General features: G+C 42.8%; 1 protein-coding gene across 1 annotated transcript; it reads left to right on the forward strand.

Moving 5' to 3' along the window:
- The first annotated feature begins 1,210 nt into the window (after positions 1-1,210).
- On the forward strand, positions 1,211-14,400 carry LOC130923163 (elongation factor 1-alpha 1). The gene is made up of 8 exons (XM_057848673.1): positions 1,211-1,353; positions 3,974-4,156; positions 7,653-7,832; positions 7,909-8,205; positions 8,267-8,417; positions 11,632-11,888; positions 11,991-12,225; positions 13,661-14,400. The coding sequence occupies exons 2-8, from the start codon at positions 4,013-4,015 to the stop codon at positions 13,783-13,785; spliced, it is 1,389 nt and encodes a 462-aa protein (XP_057704656.1). The 5' UTR covers positions 1,211-1,353; positions 3,974-4,012; the 3' UTR covers positions 13,786-14,400.
- Positions 14,401-16,187: the final 1,787 nt, after the last annotated feature.

Genomic DNA, 16,187 nt, shown 5'->3' on the forward strand with positions numbered 1-16,187 from the left:
TTTTTTTTTAACTGTCTATATAGTTTTTAATGCCTCAAACATGTAATGCTATTTAAGGCCTGAATTTTCAGCAGGGCCATTTTGCCACATGCCAAAAAAAAAAAAAAAAAAAAAATGCCACATGGCAAATACCACTTTTGGTTCTCGGCCCTGCTGATAATTCCTGCTGAAAAAATGCCACATGTCAAAATCCATTTTGCCACATGGCCCAAAAAATGCCACACGGCAAAATTCATTTTGCCACATGGCCCAAAAAATGCCACATGTCAAAATCAATTTTGCCACATGGCAAAAAAAGATGCCACATGTCAAAAAAAAAAAAGCCACATGTAAAAATCCATTTTGCCACATGGCCCCCCCCCAAAAAATGCCACACGGCAAAATCCATTTTGCCAAATGGCCAAAAAATGCCACATGTCAAAATCCATTTTGCCACACGGCCCAAAAAAATGCTACATGTCAAAATCCATTTTGCCACATGGCCCAAAAAATGCCACAAGGCAAAATCCATTTGCCACATGGCCCAAAAAATGCCACATGTCAAAATCGATTTCGCCACATGGCAAAAAAAAAGATGCCAAATGGCAAAAAAATGGCACACGGCAAAATCCATTTTGCCAAATGGCCAAAAAATGCCACATGTCAAAATCCATTTCGCCACATGGCAAAAAAAGATGCCACATGGCCCAAAAAATGCCACATGGCAAAATCCATTTTGCCACATGGCCCCAAAAAAAAAAAAGCCACATGTCAAAATCCATTTCGCCACATGGCAAAAAAAGATGCCACATGTCAAAATCCATTTTGCCACAAGGCCCATAAAAAAAAAAGCCACACGGCAAAATCCATTTTGCCACATGGCCAAAAAATGCCACATGTCAAAATCCATTTTGCCACATGGCAAATACCACTTTTGGTTCTCGCCGTCTCCCTGAATTTTGACAAAATCCAGCTTTTAAAAGCATTAAAAAGCTTTTTGATGAACACTGTGTACCTAATAAAGTGGCCTGTGAGCGGCCTGGAAAGTTCTGTCAAGACCGAGTGCGCCCTCTGCTGTTTTCTGACTGCAACTAAATAAAAAAAGAGTACCTTTCATGATTTGATTGTAAAATATCACGTGATTCTCAAAAATTGAGGGTGATTATTTGGCACTAACGTCAACGCATCACTTCCGGACGCAGCGCGCGCGCAATTACGCAATCACCACAGGCCCAACTCCTCCCTCCTACCCTGCGCATCGTGCGCGCGCGTCAAATTGGAACGGCGTCGTCTGTCCTCAAGTGCGCGCGCGCTGCCTCAGACGACCTGCACTTGACTTGACAGCTCAAACCAAAACAGCAGCGTCAGGCTAAGGTAAGTGAGCTATTACGTCATAGATAGGATTCAAAATAAAACCCTTGTCCGTCTCGGGAATGGGATGTTATGACGGGGTTAGGGTGAATAGATGATGGAGCACTGAGAAGTTTTTTGTTTTTTTTTTTAAAATATCCATCCGCCATTCACATTAACCTCAGGCATCCGATGTTGAGTTGGCGCAGTTTTTTGGGGAGGAGGGGGGGGGGGGGCACTGCGGCAACTGCAGCAATGACGCTTCTGTACAAGAAGGATGAGGATGTGTACAAACTAGTCCGCGTGACCGAGCAATGTGTGTTTAACAACACAAAATTCATGTCATGCAGAGATGGGTGACAAAGTGGGGTATTTTTTTGTTTTGGTGGTGGGTCAAGGATGGTAAAGGGTGTGTCTGTGAAAGAACTACATCGCAGCAAAAAATAGGTGTGATGGCTAGACAGAAGGTAGGAAAGTATACTAGGGGTGGGAACCTCACGATATGGCGATACAACTGATGCATGGGTTAGGAACTCGTTTTAGGATATTCTAAAACGACAACTGATGAACAAGCTATTTTCATCCTTCTGTGAATTGGAATGAGAGTATCACTAGTAGATGTCCAATCCATTTGAAGTGGGAGGGTGGCAATTACCTTCCACTTAGTTGATGTAGTAAATATTTACAGTGGTTGGGGTCATTGTATGGTAGCGCTTGTCAATTATTTTCTGTTTGCCCCCCCCCCCCCCCCCCCCACACACACACACACTGCCGTCGCAGTAAATAGTATCATTTGTCTATAAAATGATTATCATTACACCTCTGCAAAACATTGTCCTTTCTAATACTAAAGACAAAAAAGTAATATAGATCAACTTACAATAAAGTAGAACTTTATTAACATTGTTTTGTTGGTAAAAAACAAAACAAAAAAAAGACAAAATGCATCAATTTGTCAGAATTAAAAAAAGTCACATCCAAACTGTAAAAATACACTCAAGGTACATTTTTTTGAACATTTGATACCGAAAAAATAAAAATAATAATTGAAATTGATTAACAACATTAAAGTCCCTAAAGCATGTTTATTTCATTTTTCACGCAGTATTTTATGCTCCTGAATGAAATGGACCGCTTGGATGTGTGTGGAAGGTTATCGTTTTATTCAATTTTTGAATCCCGCGCCATTAAATTGAGTGATTTCCTGGATTGAGGAGGAACGCGAATGTGACGTCACCCGGGTCAGCAGATCACAATACAGCATTGCTTTATAGCATGCAGATTCAGCTGATTTTGCGGATTCATTTGTTTATTTTTCACATCACGCCAGCCAAACGGCCGCAGGGTTTTGTAGCTGCACTGGGGAGAGGCGTTTGAGCCCTTTTGGGTTTCACCGTGGATATTGGTCAAAGCAAGCCATACTGCTGTGGGACCATTGGACTTGCGAGGAAGTGAGTAAACATCGTATTTCGTATGATGTCAAATACTGGGATCATGGCACATGTTTTAATACAGAGGTGGTTTGCATATTGTGGCTGACTATGCTCCTTCTCCACCGAGAATGCCACTCGGCCGACGGCTTGTCGCACACACCCCTCGGTCCTTTGCTTGCCCACCGGGAGAGTGCTATACTCGGCTTACTGCCCTCTTTGTATGCCCGGTGTTATGTCAAATTTTCCACCCCATTAGAAATTGCAACTTTGTGTTAAAAATGGCCCCAAATACAGCGATTACAAAGTAAACACTAAAAACTTACTTTAACAAAAAGGACTATTTACTTAAGTTTGATCATGGACTGACATGTAGAAAAGTTCTCCTCAGACGCATCCTGGCACGTTAGCTGCACAACAACTCCACGTCACTCTCTGCTTACATCTTCAACGTGTAGTTAAGCTAGCGATGTTAATGCTTATCAATGTGATTGGGGTCTAAAGTCTTTCAGTGACTTCTTAGTTGAGTTAGCTTCCTGCTGTCCGCTGTAAATTCTTAGGCACAGTAAACAGACTGGTCTTTTTTCTTCTCCCACTGTATTGAAAGTCAAAGCCAAACGCTACATATGCTTTGTCATATTTCCTAGTCTTAGCTCTTCACATCTCCCGTGCTCATTGCTGTGTGCTCTTGTTTGGTTAAGAAATACTGCGCACTGTGAAAATGAGAGCGCCACTGCCACCCGCTGAGTTACACTGCAATTACACTGTTAGTACGGCAAATAGTATGTTCCACGAGGTCACGTGCGCCACCCCCGGCATTGCTCTGCCCCCCCCCCCCCCCCCCCCCACACTATTTGAGAACAAAGTGCTGTATGGTGTTTTTGTTAACTCTTATTTTGCACATCATTGAGAAAATACAATTATGAATGAAAATCAGTTTCTCGTGTATGCCTTGTTACATTTACTGTACAGTTGGTCCCTATTAAGCCATCACTGTGTTGTTACATCCCTGGAACTACTACAGCTAACGTAATGTTATACTTAACTCATTCACTATCAAAGACGCATAAACAACGTTTATGATGTTCAACTGCTCATAACTAAAGAACGAAAAAGAGTGGGAACAAACTTTATGATGTAGTACATCAGTTTCATGGTTGTACAGACAGGAATCGCTCGACGTTAAAACCGCACTCACCGATTCTCTCTGGCAGTTTTGTAGAATCCTGATTGGGCCCCTCTTGACTTGAGTTATGGGGAAGGAGAAGGTCCACATCAACATCGTGGTGATCGGCCACGTGGACTCCGGCAAGTCCACCACCACGGGCCACCTCATCTATAAGTGCGGCGGTATCGATAAACGGACCATCGAAAAGTTTGAGAAGGAAGCTGCCGAGGTAAGGATGTGTCAATTTCATCTTGTCGTTTTTAGTTGAGTAGAAAAAAAATAGTGTTTTGTCGCCACCATTGTGCCGTTAAGCTATGTTCTATTTGGTGAAATGACTTCCGGCTGAAACCGAAAAATTTCTCAGGAAACATGTCAGGACTTTATTCTTCCTCTGACTCACTTTCATCTTTGTATTTGGACTCATCGAGTTTTGCAACAAAAAGTCATGCTTTCAGTACTGCTGTATGGTTGTATTGGACCAAACATACACGCGGACACTGGTGTTTCAACTTAGGTAAAAATTCCATTCAATAAAGTCACAAAACAAACAGTTTAACACAAACCTTGGGCCCAAGATAAAAGCGGCCAACATAACAAAAAGGCTTCAACCAAACTGAGCTCCCCTCCAGACACATGTGGCAGTTTAAATCAGGGCGGACTCTACTAACGACCACCTGAAGGAGGTATGACAAATGAACCAAACATTTTCAACTTACTAAAACAACAAAAGATGGAAAATATACATATATTCAAACAATAATGAACTAATGTGCATTTAAACAAACAGTGAAAACTAGTCCAAACAATCATAATTAAATCAACTTAAACTAGAAACTGCAATTTCGGGAGAAATTACACCTGGGTCTTTCCTCTGTGGAGATACAGATATTAGCCCCACTCAGGTCTATCAATAGAATGGACCATAATGCCAGTCAATGGCACTAAACAAAGTAAAAGCCATTAGAAATGATTGGGAGAATTGGACGTCCATGGACGTCAATGGCGGCACCTTTCATAATCGTCAATGGAATTGGGGAAGTTTGGGGGACACGTCCTATTGATATCGAGTCATTTTCTGTTGATTGGGGGGGGGGGATTCCCATTGAAAATGAATGGGAAAAAATTTGGACGTCCATGGACGTCAATGGTATCAACTTACATAGGCGTCAATGGAATCCAAGTACATTGGCATCAATAAAATGAAAAAACATAATTAAATGCCATTAGAAATGAATGGGAAATTTGGACGTCCATGGCCGTCAATGGCGGCACCACTCGTTCCCCGAAAAACGAGGGATCACTATTTCATTAGTTATGGATCTTAGTCTTTAAAGCACTTTTTGACACCTTTTCAATTCAATCATTTCATTAGTGTGGGGGGAAAAAAACGACAATTAGGGACATAGTGTACCCTGGAAAATGTAACCTATTAATCAATGGAACGCTATAAAGGGAACTCTTAGTGAAATGCCATGGTTGTTCTATGTATTTTACTTTATTATACTTGCATACAACCTTTGAAAATAATATGTATGTCATGTAATGTAACATTAAACTATTTCGACACAAGTCACCATTGTTGTTTCGTTATACTGTTTGTGATGTAAAAGGTGCCGCTGTATTCATAATACACATTACAAAGAGACTAAATGCCGTGAGGACAACTCATTTTATTAAAACCGGAGAGTATTCTACTGGCCACTAGAGGGCAGTGTCGACTCATTAAAAAAAAACAAATCTTTAATCGGAAGGAATGATATTTTGCAGAGACCTTAATGCTGCGCTCTTCTTCTGATCAAAGTGATGTGCATGTCTTTCATCTCAGTCATGTGTTAAATCTTTATTAGTCATTAGATGGTAGGCTATGTGCGTGGTTGAGCGAGTCGTCCACTGTTTAATGGATCTGGGGTTCGATTCCAGCTCCCAACCATTGTCTCGGACAAGCTACTTCCCCCAGTTGCCTGTGTGAAAGGAGTGTCAGAACCGTCGATGGCGCGGATTAGTTGGCTCGCTTCTGCCGAACTGCCCCAAGGCAGCTGCGTCTACAGTAGTGGCTTACCACTGAGTGCGGAGTTAAGGAATAATGCAATGTAAAGCATCTTTTAGTGTCCAAAAACAAGCCCGATATAAATCCAAGGCATAATCATGCTGCTGAACTGATAGTTAATAACTTTTTTGAATGACACCTCTGGGGGGTCCCCATCGTCAGGCCAGTGACCGGTAACGATCCAACTTACGAGCCACATAGAAATAATAATGTATTAACGACCACATTCCGGCCTGTGCCTCTTGACACACTAATCTTTGGGGTGCAATTTGTAAAAACAGCAAATTTTTTCACATTTAGCACCACACAGTGTTTAAAATGTGGTGTGAAAATTTTCGTGTCACTTTTTTTCCCTTCACATTTATAACATTATTTAGCAACTTAAATATTGTTAAATAATAAGTATTAGACCTGAATGGTTAAATCCAGGACTAAATATTTAATTCAAATCTTTATACAGCTTAAATGTAAACCTTAAATTTGTACCCTACATGTAAATCTTAAATCTAAATGTTAAATACAAATCTCATATATCCTAAATGTAAATCTTACATATAAATCATACATCTAAATTTAAATGTTAAATCTGGAAATGGGTGAAAATAAATATTTAGCTAATAGCCAAATTCACATGACTAGGGACCGAAAGTAACAAAATAAAAGCTGGAGCACCTCAGTCTGTGTTTGTTTACATTGCTTAAAAAAGGATGAAACCTACTCAACGGTGGCAGTCGGCTCTTGGAAATGGACAATTGATTTTCGGACTGTAAGGCTCACCAGACTATAAGCCGCCACCCACTAGGGTGACACGTCAAATTTCGTTGTTGTTGACAATGTTTATTTGATGCTGACAATGACAATAAAGTGCTACTCTATTCTATACTGTCATAAAACCAAATGAACCACCTTTGCTTTGAACCAATTGGCTGCAAAGCTTCATTTCTTCGAAGAGCTTCATTTGGCAATCACTGCTCCCTTGGAGGAGAGTCAACCTTTGCTGCCACCAGCGGTCAACACTGGTGTCGTCCAACATGCCTCCTACCATGCATTGCAGCGCTACAAATGTAAATGCCAATCAAAATTCATGTTCTGTGCCAATTATTTCTTCAGTTACTTTTCCAGTTGTTTAATCAAATGCTAGTTATGGTATTTGGTAACACTTCATTTGACAGTGACACCATAAAACTGTCATAAAACCATCATAATTATGACATGACACTGTCATGAGCATTAATGAATGCTTATGACATATTATCCGGCAAATCATCTCACTTTTGAATGGATGATTCCAGCTGTGCATAAATGGTGTTAGTGACATAATTAGCCGGATGACACTTTAATGACATCTGTCATAAGCCTTCAGTAATGCCCATGATAGTGTCATGTCATACTTATGACAGTCTTACGACGCCGCTGTCAACCCAAATCAACAAATAAGCCGCACTGGACGATTAGCCGCAGGATTCAAAATGAGGGGAAAAAGTAGCAGCTTTAGTCCGAAAATGACAGTATATAATAGATGAGTTACTAACATAAAAATTGCACGTAATACCAACATGTAATTTGTCTCAGAGTTCCCTTTAAGTGAAACCGGTCCTTGGCACGACAAAACACTGAATACATGGATCCAATACTTGAGTTTAACAGCAAGCAAACGGGCTCCCACGATATCTTCCAGATGGGGAAGGGGTCGTTCAAGTACGCCTGGGTGCTGGACAAGTTGAAGGCCGAGAGGGAGCGCGGCATCACCATCGACATCTCGCTGTGGAAGTTCGAGACCACCAAATACTACGTGACCATCATTGACGCTCCCGGTCACAGGGATTTCATCAAGAACATGATCACCGGGACTTCTCAGGTAGGCAATCTGAGGACAAACTCACAGAGACGGACGGAGCAGCTTTGGCATTCATCCGAACGACCTCCCGTTTTAGGCGGACTGCGCCGTGCTGATTGTGGCCGCCGGCGTGGGGGAGTTTGAAGCCGGCATCTCCAAGAACGGTCAGACCCGCGAACACGCCCTACTGGCCTACACGCTAGGCGTGAAGCAGCTGATCGTGGGCATCAACAAGATGGACTCCACCGAGCCCAACTACAGCCAAAAGCGATACGAGGAAATTGTCAAGGAAGTCAGCACTTACATCAAGAAGATAGGCTACAATCCAGACACTGTGCCTTTCGTTCCAATTTCCGGCTGGAATGGCGACAACATGCTTGATGCCAGCCCCAATGTAAATACAAATACCGCACTGCACTTGCACTGATGTTTACTAACAGTTCTTGGCGTTTTAGATGCAATGGTTCAAGGGGTGGAAGATCACCAGGAAGGATGGTAACGCATCAGGCACCACGCTCCTGGAAGCCCTGGATGCCATTCAGCCACCCACCCGTCCAACAAACAAACCTCTCCGTCTGCCCCTTCAGGATGTTTACAAGATCGGAGGCAAGTATTTATTGACATACTTAGAAAAATACAGCTGGTTTAAATTCCCTCGGGTGGGCGGGCCCAATGTCCAAATGGTGTAAACTTATGATTCCTGATGACTGCGAAAGATCAAGGGTATGCATCCATCCATTTTTTTCCCTTACGTATCCAGGGTTGGTTTGTGGCAGATAATTGTACGAGTGTCTGTTCAGAGTCAGAAAAGAGTAGCAAGTTTTTCTGTTGTGTTGAGGTCGAGTCACAATGTTACAGTGGGGCAAATAAGTATTTAGTCAACCACTAATTGTGCAAGTTCTCCCACTTGAAAATATTAGAGAGGCCTGTAATTGTCAACATGGGTAAATCTCAACCACGAGAGACAGAATGTGGAAAAAAACAGAAAATCACATTGTTTGATTTTTAAAGAATTTATTTGCAAATCATGGTGGAAAATAAGTATTTGGTCAATACCAAAAGCTCATCTCAATACTTTGTTATGTACCCTTTGTTGGCAATAACGGAGGCCAAACATTTTCTGTAACTGTTCACAAGCTTTTCATTCCTCCATGCAGATCTCCTCTAGAGCAGTGATGTTTTGGGGCTGTCGTCGGGCAACACGGACTTTCAACACCCTCCACAGATTTTCTATGGAGTTGAGATCTGGAGCCTGGCTAGGCCACTCCAGGACCTTGAAATGCTTCTTACAAAGCCACTCCTTTGTTGCCTTGGCTGTGTGTTTCGGATCATTGTCATGCTGAAGGACCCAGCCACGTCTCATCTTCAATGCCCTTGCTGATGGAAGGAGGTTTTCACTCAAAATCTCTCGATACATGGCCCCATTCATTCTTTCCTTTACACAGATCAGTCGTCCTGGTCCCTTTGCAGAAAAACGGCCCCAAAGCATGATGTTTCCACCCCCATGCTTCACAGAGTGTACGGTGTTCTTTGGATGCACTTCAGTATTCTTTCTCCTCCAAACACGAAAACCTGTGTTTGTACCAAGAAGTTCTATTTTGGTTTCATCTGACCATAACACATTCTCCTGGTCCTCTTCCGGATCATCCAAATGCTCTCTAGCGAAGCGCAGACGGACCTGGACGTGTACTGGCTTCAGCAGGGGGACACGTCTGGCAGTGCAGGATTTGAGTCCCTGGCGGCGCATTGTTACTGATAGTAGCCTTTGTTACTGTGGTCCCAGCTCTCTATAGGTCATTCACTGGGTCCCCCCGTGTGGTTCTGGAATTTTTGCTCACCGTTCTTGTTATTATTTTGACGCCACGGGGTGAGATCTTGCATGGAGCCCCAGATCGAGGAAGATTATCAGTGGTCTTGTATGTCTTCCATTTTCTAATAGTTGCTCCCACAGTTGATTTCTTCACACCAAGCGAAGAGTTACAGAAAATGTTTTGCTTCCGTTATTGCCAACAAAGGGTACATAACAAAGTATTGAGATGAACTTTTGGTATTGACCAAATACTTATTTTCCACCATGATTTGCAGATAAATTCTTTAAAAAAAATCAAACAATGTGATTTTCTGTTGTTGTTTTTTCACATTGTCTCTCATTGTTGAAGTTTACCCATGTTGACAATTACAGGCCTCTCTAATATTTTCAAGTTGGAGAACTTACACAATTGGTGGTTGAATACTTATTATCCCCTCTGTACGTCGAATCGAGTCACGAGGTTATGTTGATTCAAGCAGAGTGAGGACGAGTCCCAAAGTTTAACTTGAGTCAAGCAGTCACAGTCGCAAGTCAAGTCACGATTTGTCGAGTCAAGTCACAGTGTGTCCTTCACTTGTAACCTACAAAGCACTGCAGATTTGTCCCTGAAAAACATGAACCTGTCTTTCAAGTCCATCGCAAAAATGTAGTCCACGCTGCATGAAATGAACCACCATAAAGCTGGTCCTATATTCCTCACAATATCTAAAAGAATGCCTTGGCATGGTGTTAAAATGGCATGGCGTCTTCATCTTGCTGTGTTTGTCATTGTCAATTTTTGTCTCGGCACAATCTTGATGATTTAAATACTGATATTGCGCAACGCCCCCTCAACAAGCAAAAATAAAAATCTTGCCCTCTTTTTACAAGACACTGATGCCATCTGTAAGCTGTTAGTGGTGTCTCACAGTATAAAATTCCAAAGCACCATTCAATGCATTTGCAGCATACCAACGCACATATACACACAAAAAAAATGGTTTGCTCAGCCTGTTATACATTAGTTATCCATCAAGCAGTGGACTAAGTTGAACATGGTGCTGTAGTTGCTAATGGTGTCATTGCACGTCTTAAAATGGATTACTCTGGGAACGTCAGAACTCTCCTTGGCTGTGAGTTTCTGAGACCAAGGTGCTCTTGGTGGTGCCACATAATGTGTGCTGCAAATTTTCCGATGCCTCCCAAGTCTTCAGTCATTCCCTATGAAGTTGTCATGTCTCAGATCCTCCTAGCCCAAGTGAGTCGAGTCAGTTTGCACTTTTTCTTCAAGTCTGTGGCGAGCTACAAGTAGTCAAATTTGCGACTTGAGCCACTATCACGCGATTCCAATTGTCTGGGTTGTGGCTGTATTTTAAGCACAGAAGAACTTCCCTTCCCCCAGCCACATTATCTTTCAAGGCATTCCTAGACCAGCATGTTCTAGGTCACAGGTGTCAAACCGATTCCAGAAAGGGCCAAGTGGGTGCTGGATTTTGTTCCAACCGATACCGTGCAGAGAGTTTAACCTACTGAAACAAGCAGCACCTGACAAAGTTTAACTGATTACACATGTAAAAGATCTGATTGGTGAAAAGGTGTCCTCTTCATTGCTTGGAAAGCAAACCTGCACCCACTTGGCCCTTTCTGGAATCGCTCTGACACCTGTGTTCTAGGTGTTACCCTGTACCAGGAACACCTCACCAGGGTGGGGTCCAAAAGGTATCCTAAAGCGATCCAATATCCAACTCGTCAAACTCCTTTCAAAGCAGAGGCACGTTTTTTTTTTTTTGTTCTTTCAGTCACAACCCACACTTGATGGTGGGAGGGACAGTAGATTGACCGGTTAATCCCTAGACTGCTTCCTTATAGGAAAGCGTATTTGTACAATCACAGTTTTGGCAGCGTTCACCCCTCCCAAAACGAGGTTGGGAATTCCTCAGCCCAACTACTGTATGCACAGTACCCTGACAAAAACCTTCATAAATCACTTCCAGGCATATTACATTTTTGACAAGTATTCCGCATGCTCAGGTATTGGCACCGTTCCCGTGGGTCGTGTGGAAACGGGCATCCTAAAGCCCGGCATGGTGGTGACGTTCGCTCCCGTCAACATAACCACTGAGGTGAAGTCGGTGGAGATGCACCACGAGGCCCTGTCAGAGGCTCTGCCTGGTGACAACGTCGGCTTCAACGTAAAGAACGTGTCCGTTAAGGACATCCGCCGCGGCAACGTGGCCGGTGACAGCAAGACCGATCCGCCGCAGGAGGCAGCCAGCTTCACTGCTCAGGTGGTTTTTCAAAAGCAATACTAAAAACCAAAGATCAAATACGGAACTTTGCTTTGCCAGTCTGTTTGACCTCATGTTCTTTGCTTTACATTGTGTCTACAGGTCATCATTCTTAACCACCCTGGCCAAATAAGTGCTGGCTACGCACCTGTGCTGGACTGTCACACTGCTCACATTGCCTGCAAATTCGCTGAGCTCAAGGAAAAGATTGACCGCCGCTCTGGAAAGAAGCTGGAGGACAATCCCAAATCCCTCAAGTCTGGAGACGCGGCCATCGTGGACATGACTCCGGGCAAGCCCATGTGTGTCGAGAGCTTCTCCGAGTATCCCCCACTGGGTAAGTCTTAGGAAAAGAGCTTGACAAAAAGCCGCGGTTTTCAGTGACAAAAAATGCAACACCGAAATTGTTAGCTAGTATTTCACTGATTGCATTCTAAGAACTTTTTTTTTTTTTTTTTTTAATAAAGAATTGTCTTGAGCATGAGGTCAGAACCAGTTGTAATCAACAACCGATTTCGTTCTGTGAGAACTATTCACATTTCCTAGAATCTTTTGGGGGATGATGACATTTTGCGTGTTCGCACGTGTAAGAACTAGTTTAGAACTTTTAATTCCTACTCTGAAGTCTGGACTTTCAGTGGGGCCGTAGTTACTCGATGACTTACTAGGTGTTTGGCAATTTGCTGAAATCAGCAGCTACCCCTTCCATACTCACATGTGTTGGGGAGATGCCATATTTTTTTAAAAATGCCTTGTACTAAATCGGTGTTCTCTTCCAGTCTCGTCGTTAGACACTGGATTTTCTCGCCAAAACTATTCCCTTCAAACATGCGAGAATTGCCGCCGTGTCCTCAACGGTCTCCATTTCGTTGTTTTCCATTCAGCGTAGTTCTCGCTGGTTTATTTTGCCAGAGGTGGGTGTGGCGAGTAAATAATGAGCCACTGGCGCAGACTACAACGTCACAGCAGTTGGTATCAGGCGCAATACACGACTGCCTGGCAAAGGATAGTTCTAAGGATAGTTCTGATAACTAAGTCTGTCAGGTTCCTGCAGTCCGAAAGCAGGTAATAATCAACCCTCTTGAACAGTTTTTGCACTGTAGGAAGTATCCGTTGTTCTTAGAAACTTTTGGAGGACAATGACATCATTTTGCGTGTATGCACATGTAGAAAATAGGGACCAGGAACTCCAGTTCCGAGAACTATTTTAGTTCCTACTCTTTGACTTTCAGTGGGGTCGTAGGGAACTCGATTACGTTTTTTTTTGATTTGCTGAAATTAGTAGCTACACCCCTTACATACTGGCGCGTCTTGAGGAGCCTTCATATTTAAAAAAAAAAAAAAAAAAACTACCCTGGCATAAATCAGTGTGCTCTTCCAGTCCCATCGTTAGACGCTGGATTTGATCGCTGATGGAAACTATTCCCTTCAGACAGGCAAGAAATGCCGTTGTGTCCTTGACAGTCTCCATTTTTTTCTGTTTAGCTTAGTTTTATTTGGTAAGAGTGTGGAGAGTAAAATATGCATCACTGGCGCAGACTACGACGCCACAGTAGCAGTTTGTATCAGGCACAGTACCCATGTGCGACTGCCATGCGAAGTACAGTTCCTATAACTACTGGAGAGGCCTGTAGTTATTGGAACTAAGTACTCGGGTTCCTTCAGTTCGAAAATGGCTTATGGGAACTATAGACTCTTTGCTCCCGATTAGGAGTTTTTTCTTTTATACTTCTTGTCCAGTCAAACTTGCCCTCTCCAACTTTGACTTATAGGCCGTTTCGCAGTGCGCGACATGCGCCAGACCGTGGCCGTGGGAGTCATCAAGGGTGTGGAGAAAAAGGCCTCCACCACCGGCAAAGTCACCAAATCTGCCCAGAAGGCCCAGAGGAACAAATGAATGTTGTGCTACGCTGCCGACCCCAGGGTCTCCCAGGGCAGGACATCGGTCATCCGGCTTCATCTCATGATTGGCTGCTTCAATGTAATAACCAAAGACTGGTTAATAATCACAATGCATCGCAAGACCATCCGAAGAAAAGAACAACATGCAGATCCGCCGACTCCTATTGAGGATGGTTTACAATGTAATAACACGTCATTTGAAGTGTACACTGTTCATTGGCAATTACCATAGTTTTCACTATTCCAATAGATCTGTATTTAGCTCTCAAGTACAATTTACATGGTGAATGTTGTCCTTTCTTGGTGTCCGTTTTACGTTACACTGCGCTACACGTGAGCCTACGACTAGCAGTTAAAACTACTGTATATTATAAGTAGTAAGTAGGTAGATCGTAACGTTTTGTTGTGATTAAGCTTTAAGTGGCATTTAAGACGAACCGAATTGTGTGTCCTTCCCGAGGGGATCCAAGTTGGCCTCCTAATTGTTTAAGCACTTTCATTGGCACTTTGCTAACTTTGCACATGCACTGGAGATATATTTCAAAACTGACTAAGCTATTGCACCTTACTGTAGGTGGCACAAACCGCCGTGCGACATTAAACTATTCCACTCAGCAAGTTGTCCTGTGGTCATTTTTGTTTTTGGTCATACACTTCATAACACACATTCCACGGACACTGCCTGCCTTGAAATAGGGGGCCGTCCCACACTCCGCTTCAGTCGGTCGCAGTTAGTCTCAAACACATGCAGCGATCCAACGCTGGATTTAGGTTGAAAAAGTACAAAAGCTGTACCGCCCGCATACAAACAGGAAAGTGTTGTCTCAGGAGTGATTTGTTCGAGGGTTCAAGGTAATTATATTTTTTGAACCATGCATGCATTTTGAAAACGTGAAAAAAAAAATCAATGGAAGAAATTAACCGCTACGGCATTGGCGTCATGATTCGCAATATTTACGTAGATGCCCGGTTCTTTGCTCTTTTAACCAAGAATCGAGACTGTTTTACGTCCATATCTATAAAGAATTCAGGGATTTATGCATTTATTTACAAGAATTTTAAACCTAAAAAGCTTTTTGTGGTGTTAAGGCGACGCCACAGTGTGTTAAAGACTACCAGTACATTCGACATATTTACGTAAAATAAAGGCTAACCGCCCGCTTCTTTGCTCTTTTAACCAAGAATCAAGACTGTTTTTTGTCCATTTTGTCTATAAAGAATTCAGGGATTTAAGCATTTATTCACAAATATTTTCAATGTAAAAAGCTCTGTTTTTCCACTCTGTCAGCGACAGAGATAGGCCACCTATTAATCGCTCCCGCGCCCCGTCAATATATTGTGAAGTCTATGTTTTTGGTGTAACCGAGGGGTGACAAAACAAGGCTCGGAACACATTCGCAATTCTTAATGCTAAAACGGAATCTTAAGTTACTAAGTTCCTAAGCTACAAGCCAAGCTAGCTTGAAGGATATCCCTAAACAACGGTGTGTGTGTGTGTGGGGGGTAGGACATGTCACATGAGTGTCACAAACCAAATATGTCACGCATGGTGAATATGTGACAGAAACTGTCACAAAGCTGGCATTGGCCTCGTTACGTTTTTAGCTTGTGCTGTTGTTCGTCGATGAAATATTTTTGTCAGTTGCCATGTTTACATGGAGCCAAATATTCCAATTACAATCGGAATATTTGTTCAAACCGAATAAATGTGTTCCATATAAACACCTCATTCGGAATGAACAGGCCCAAACCGAATGGAATTTCATTCCGATTCACAGGGGTGGAATATTCCTTTTCCCAAACCGATTAGAAGTAAAATTATATCATGTAAACAGGGAAGCGGAATGGTGTCTGGTTGCGTTCTTTCTGCACATGCTCCGTACTGACGTGGTGACGTCACTTGGTGACGTAAGTAACGTCACTTGCAACATGGCTTCCAAGCACACGCACAGCGCACCCACACAACTTTTTAAATGAACGGCGTATCATTCTGAAGTTTTGTTTCCACTCGAAAAGTTAAAACAGCAGCTGATCTGACGATCGATCTCCATGTTTTGCAACGTGACGCTTTGTTTTGATTAATCTGCGCATGTCAGACGGCAGTTGTCAAACGTCCTTTCGGAATAAAGGCAGTCACATGTAAATGCTGGATCGGAATAGATGAAGTGACATGTAAACAGCTGATGTGAAATTTCCATTCGGAATGATTTGAATCGGTATGAATAAAAGTCAGCATGTAAACGTGGCTATTGTTGCCGAAAACACCAATGCTTCCTATTGGAGCGCCACCCGGGGTGGTGTGGCTCAGTGGTAGAGTAGTTGTCCTCCAAACCAGAGGTTGTGGGTTTGAGTCTCCGCCCTGATGAACTCATCTAAGTGTCCTTGAGGAAGATACTG

This window comes from Corythoichthys intestinalis, chromosome 10 (assembly GCF_030265065.1).
Source record: "Corythoichthys intestinalis isolate RoL2023-P3 chromosome 10, ASM3026506v1, whole genome shotgun sequence".
NCBI lineage: Eukaryota > Metazoa > Chordata > Actinopteri > Syngnathiformes > Syngnathidae > Corythoichthys > Corythoichthys intestinalis.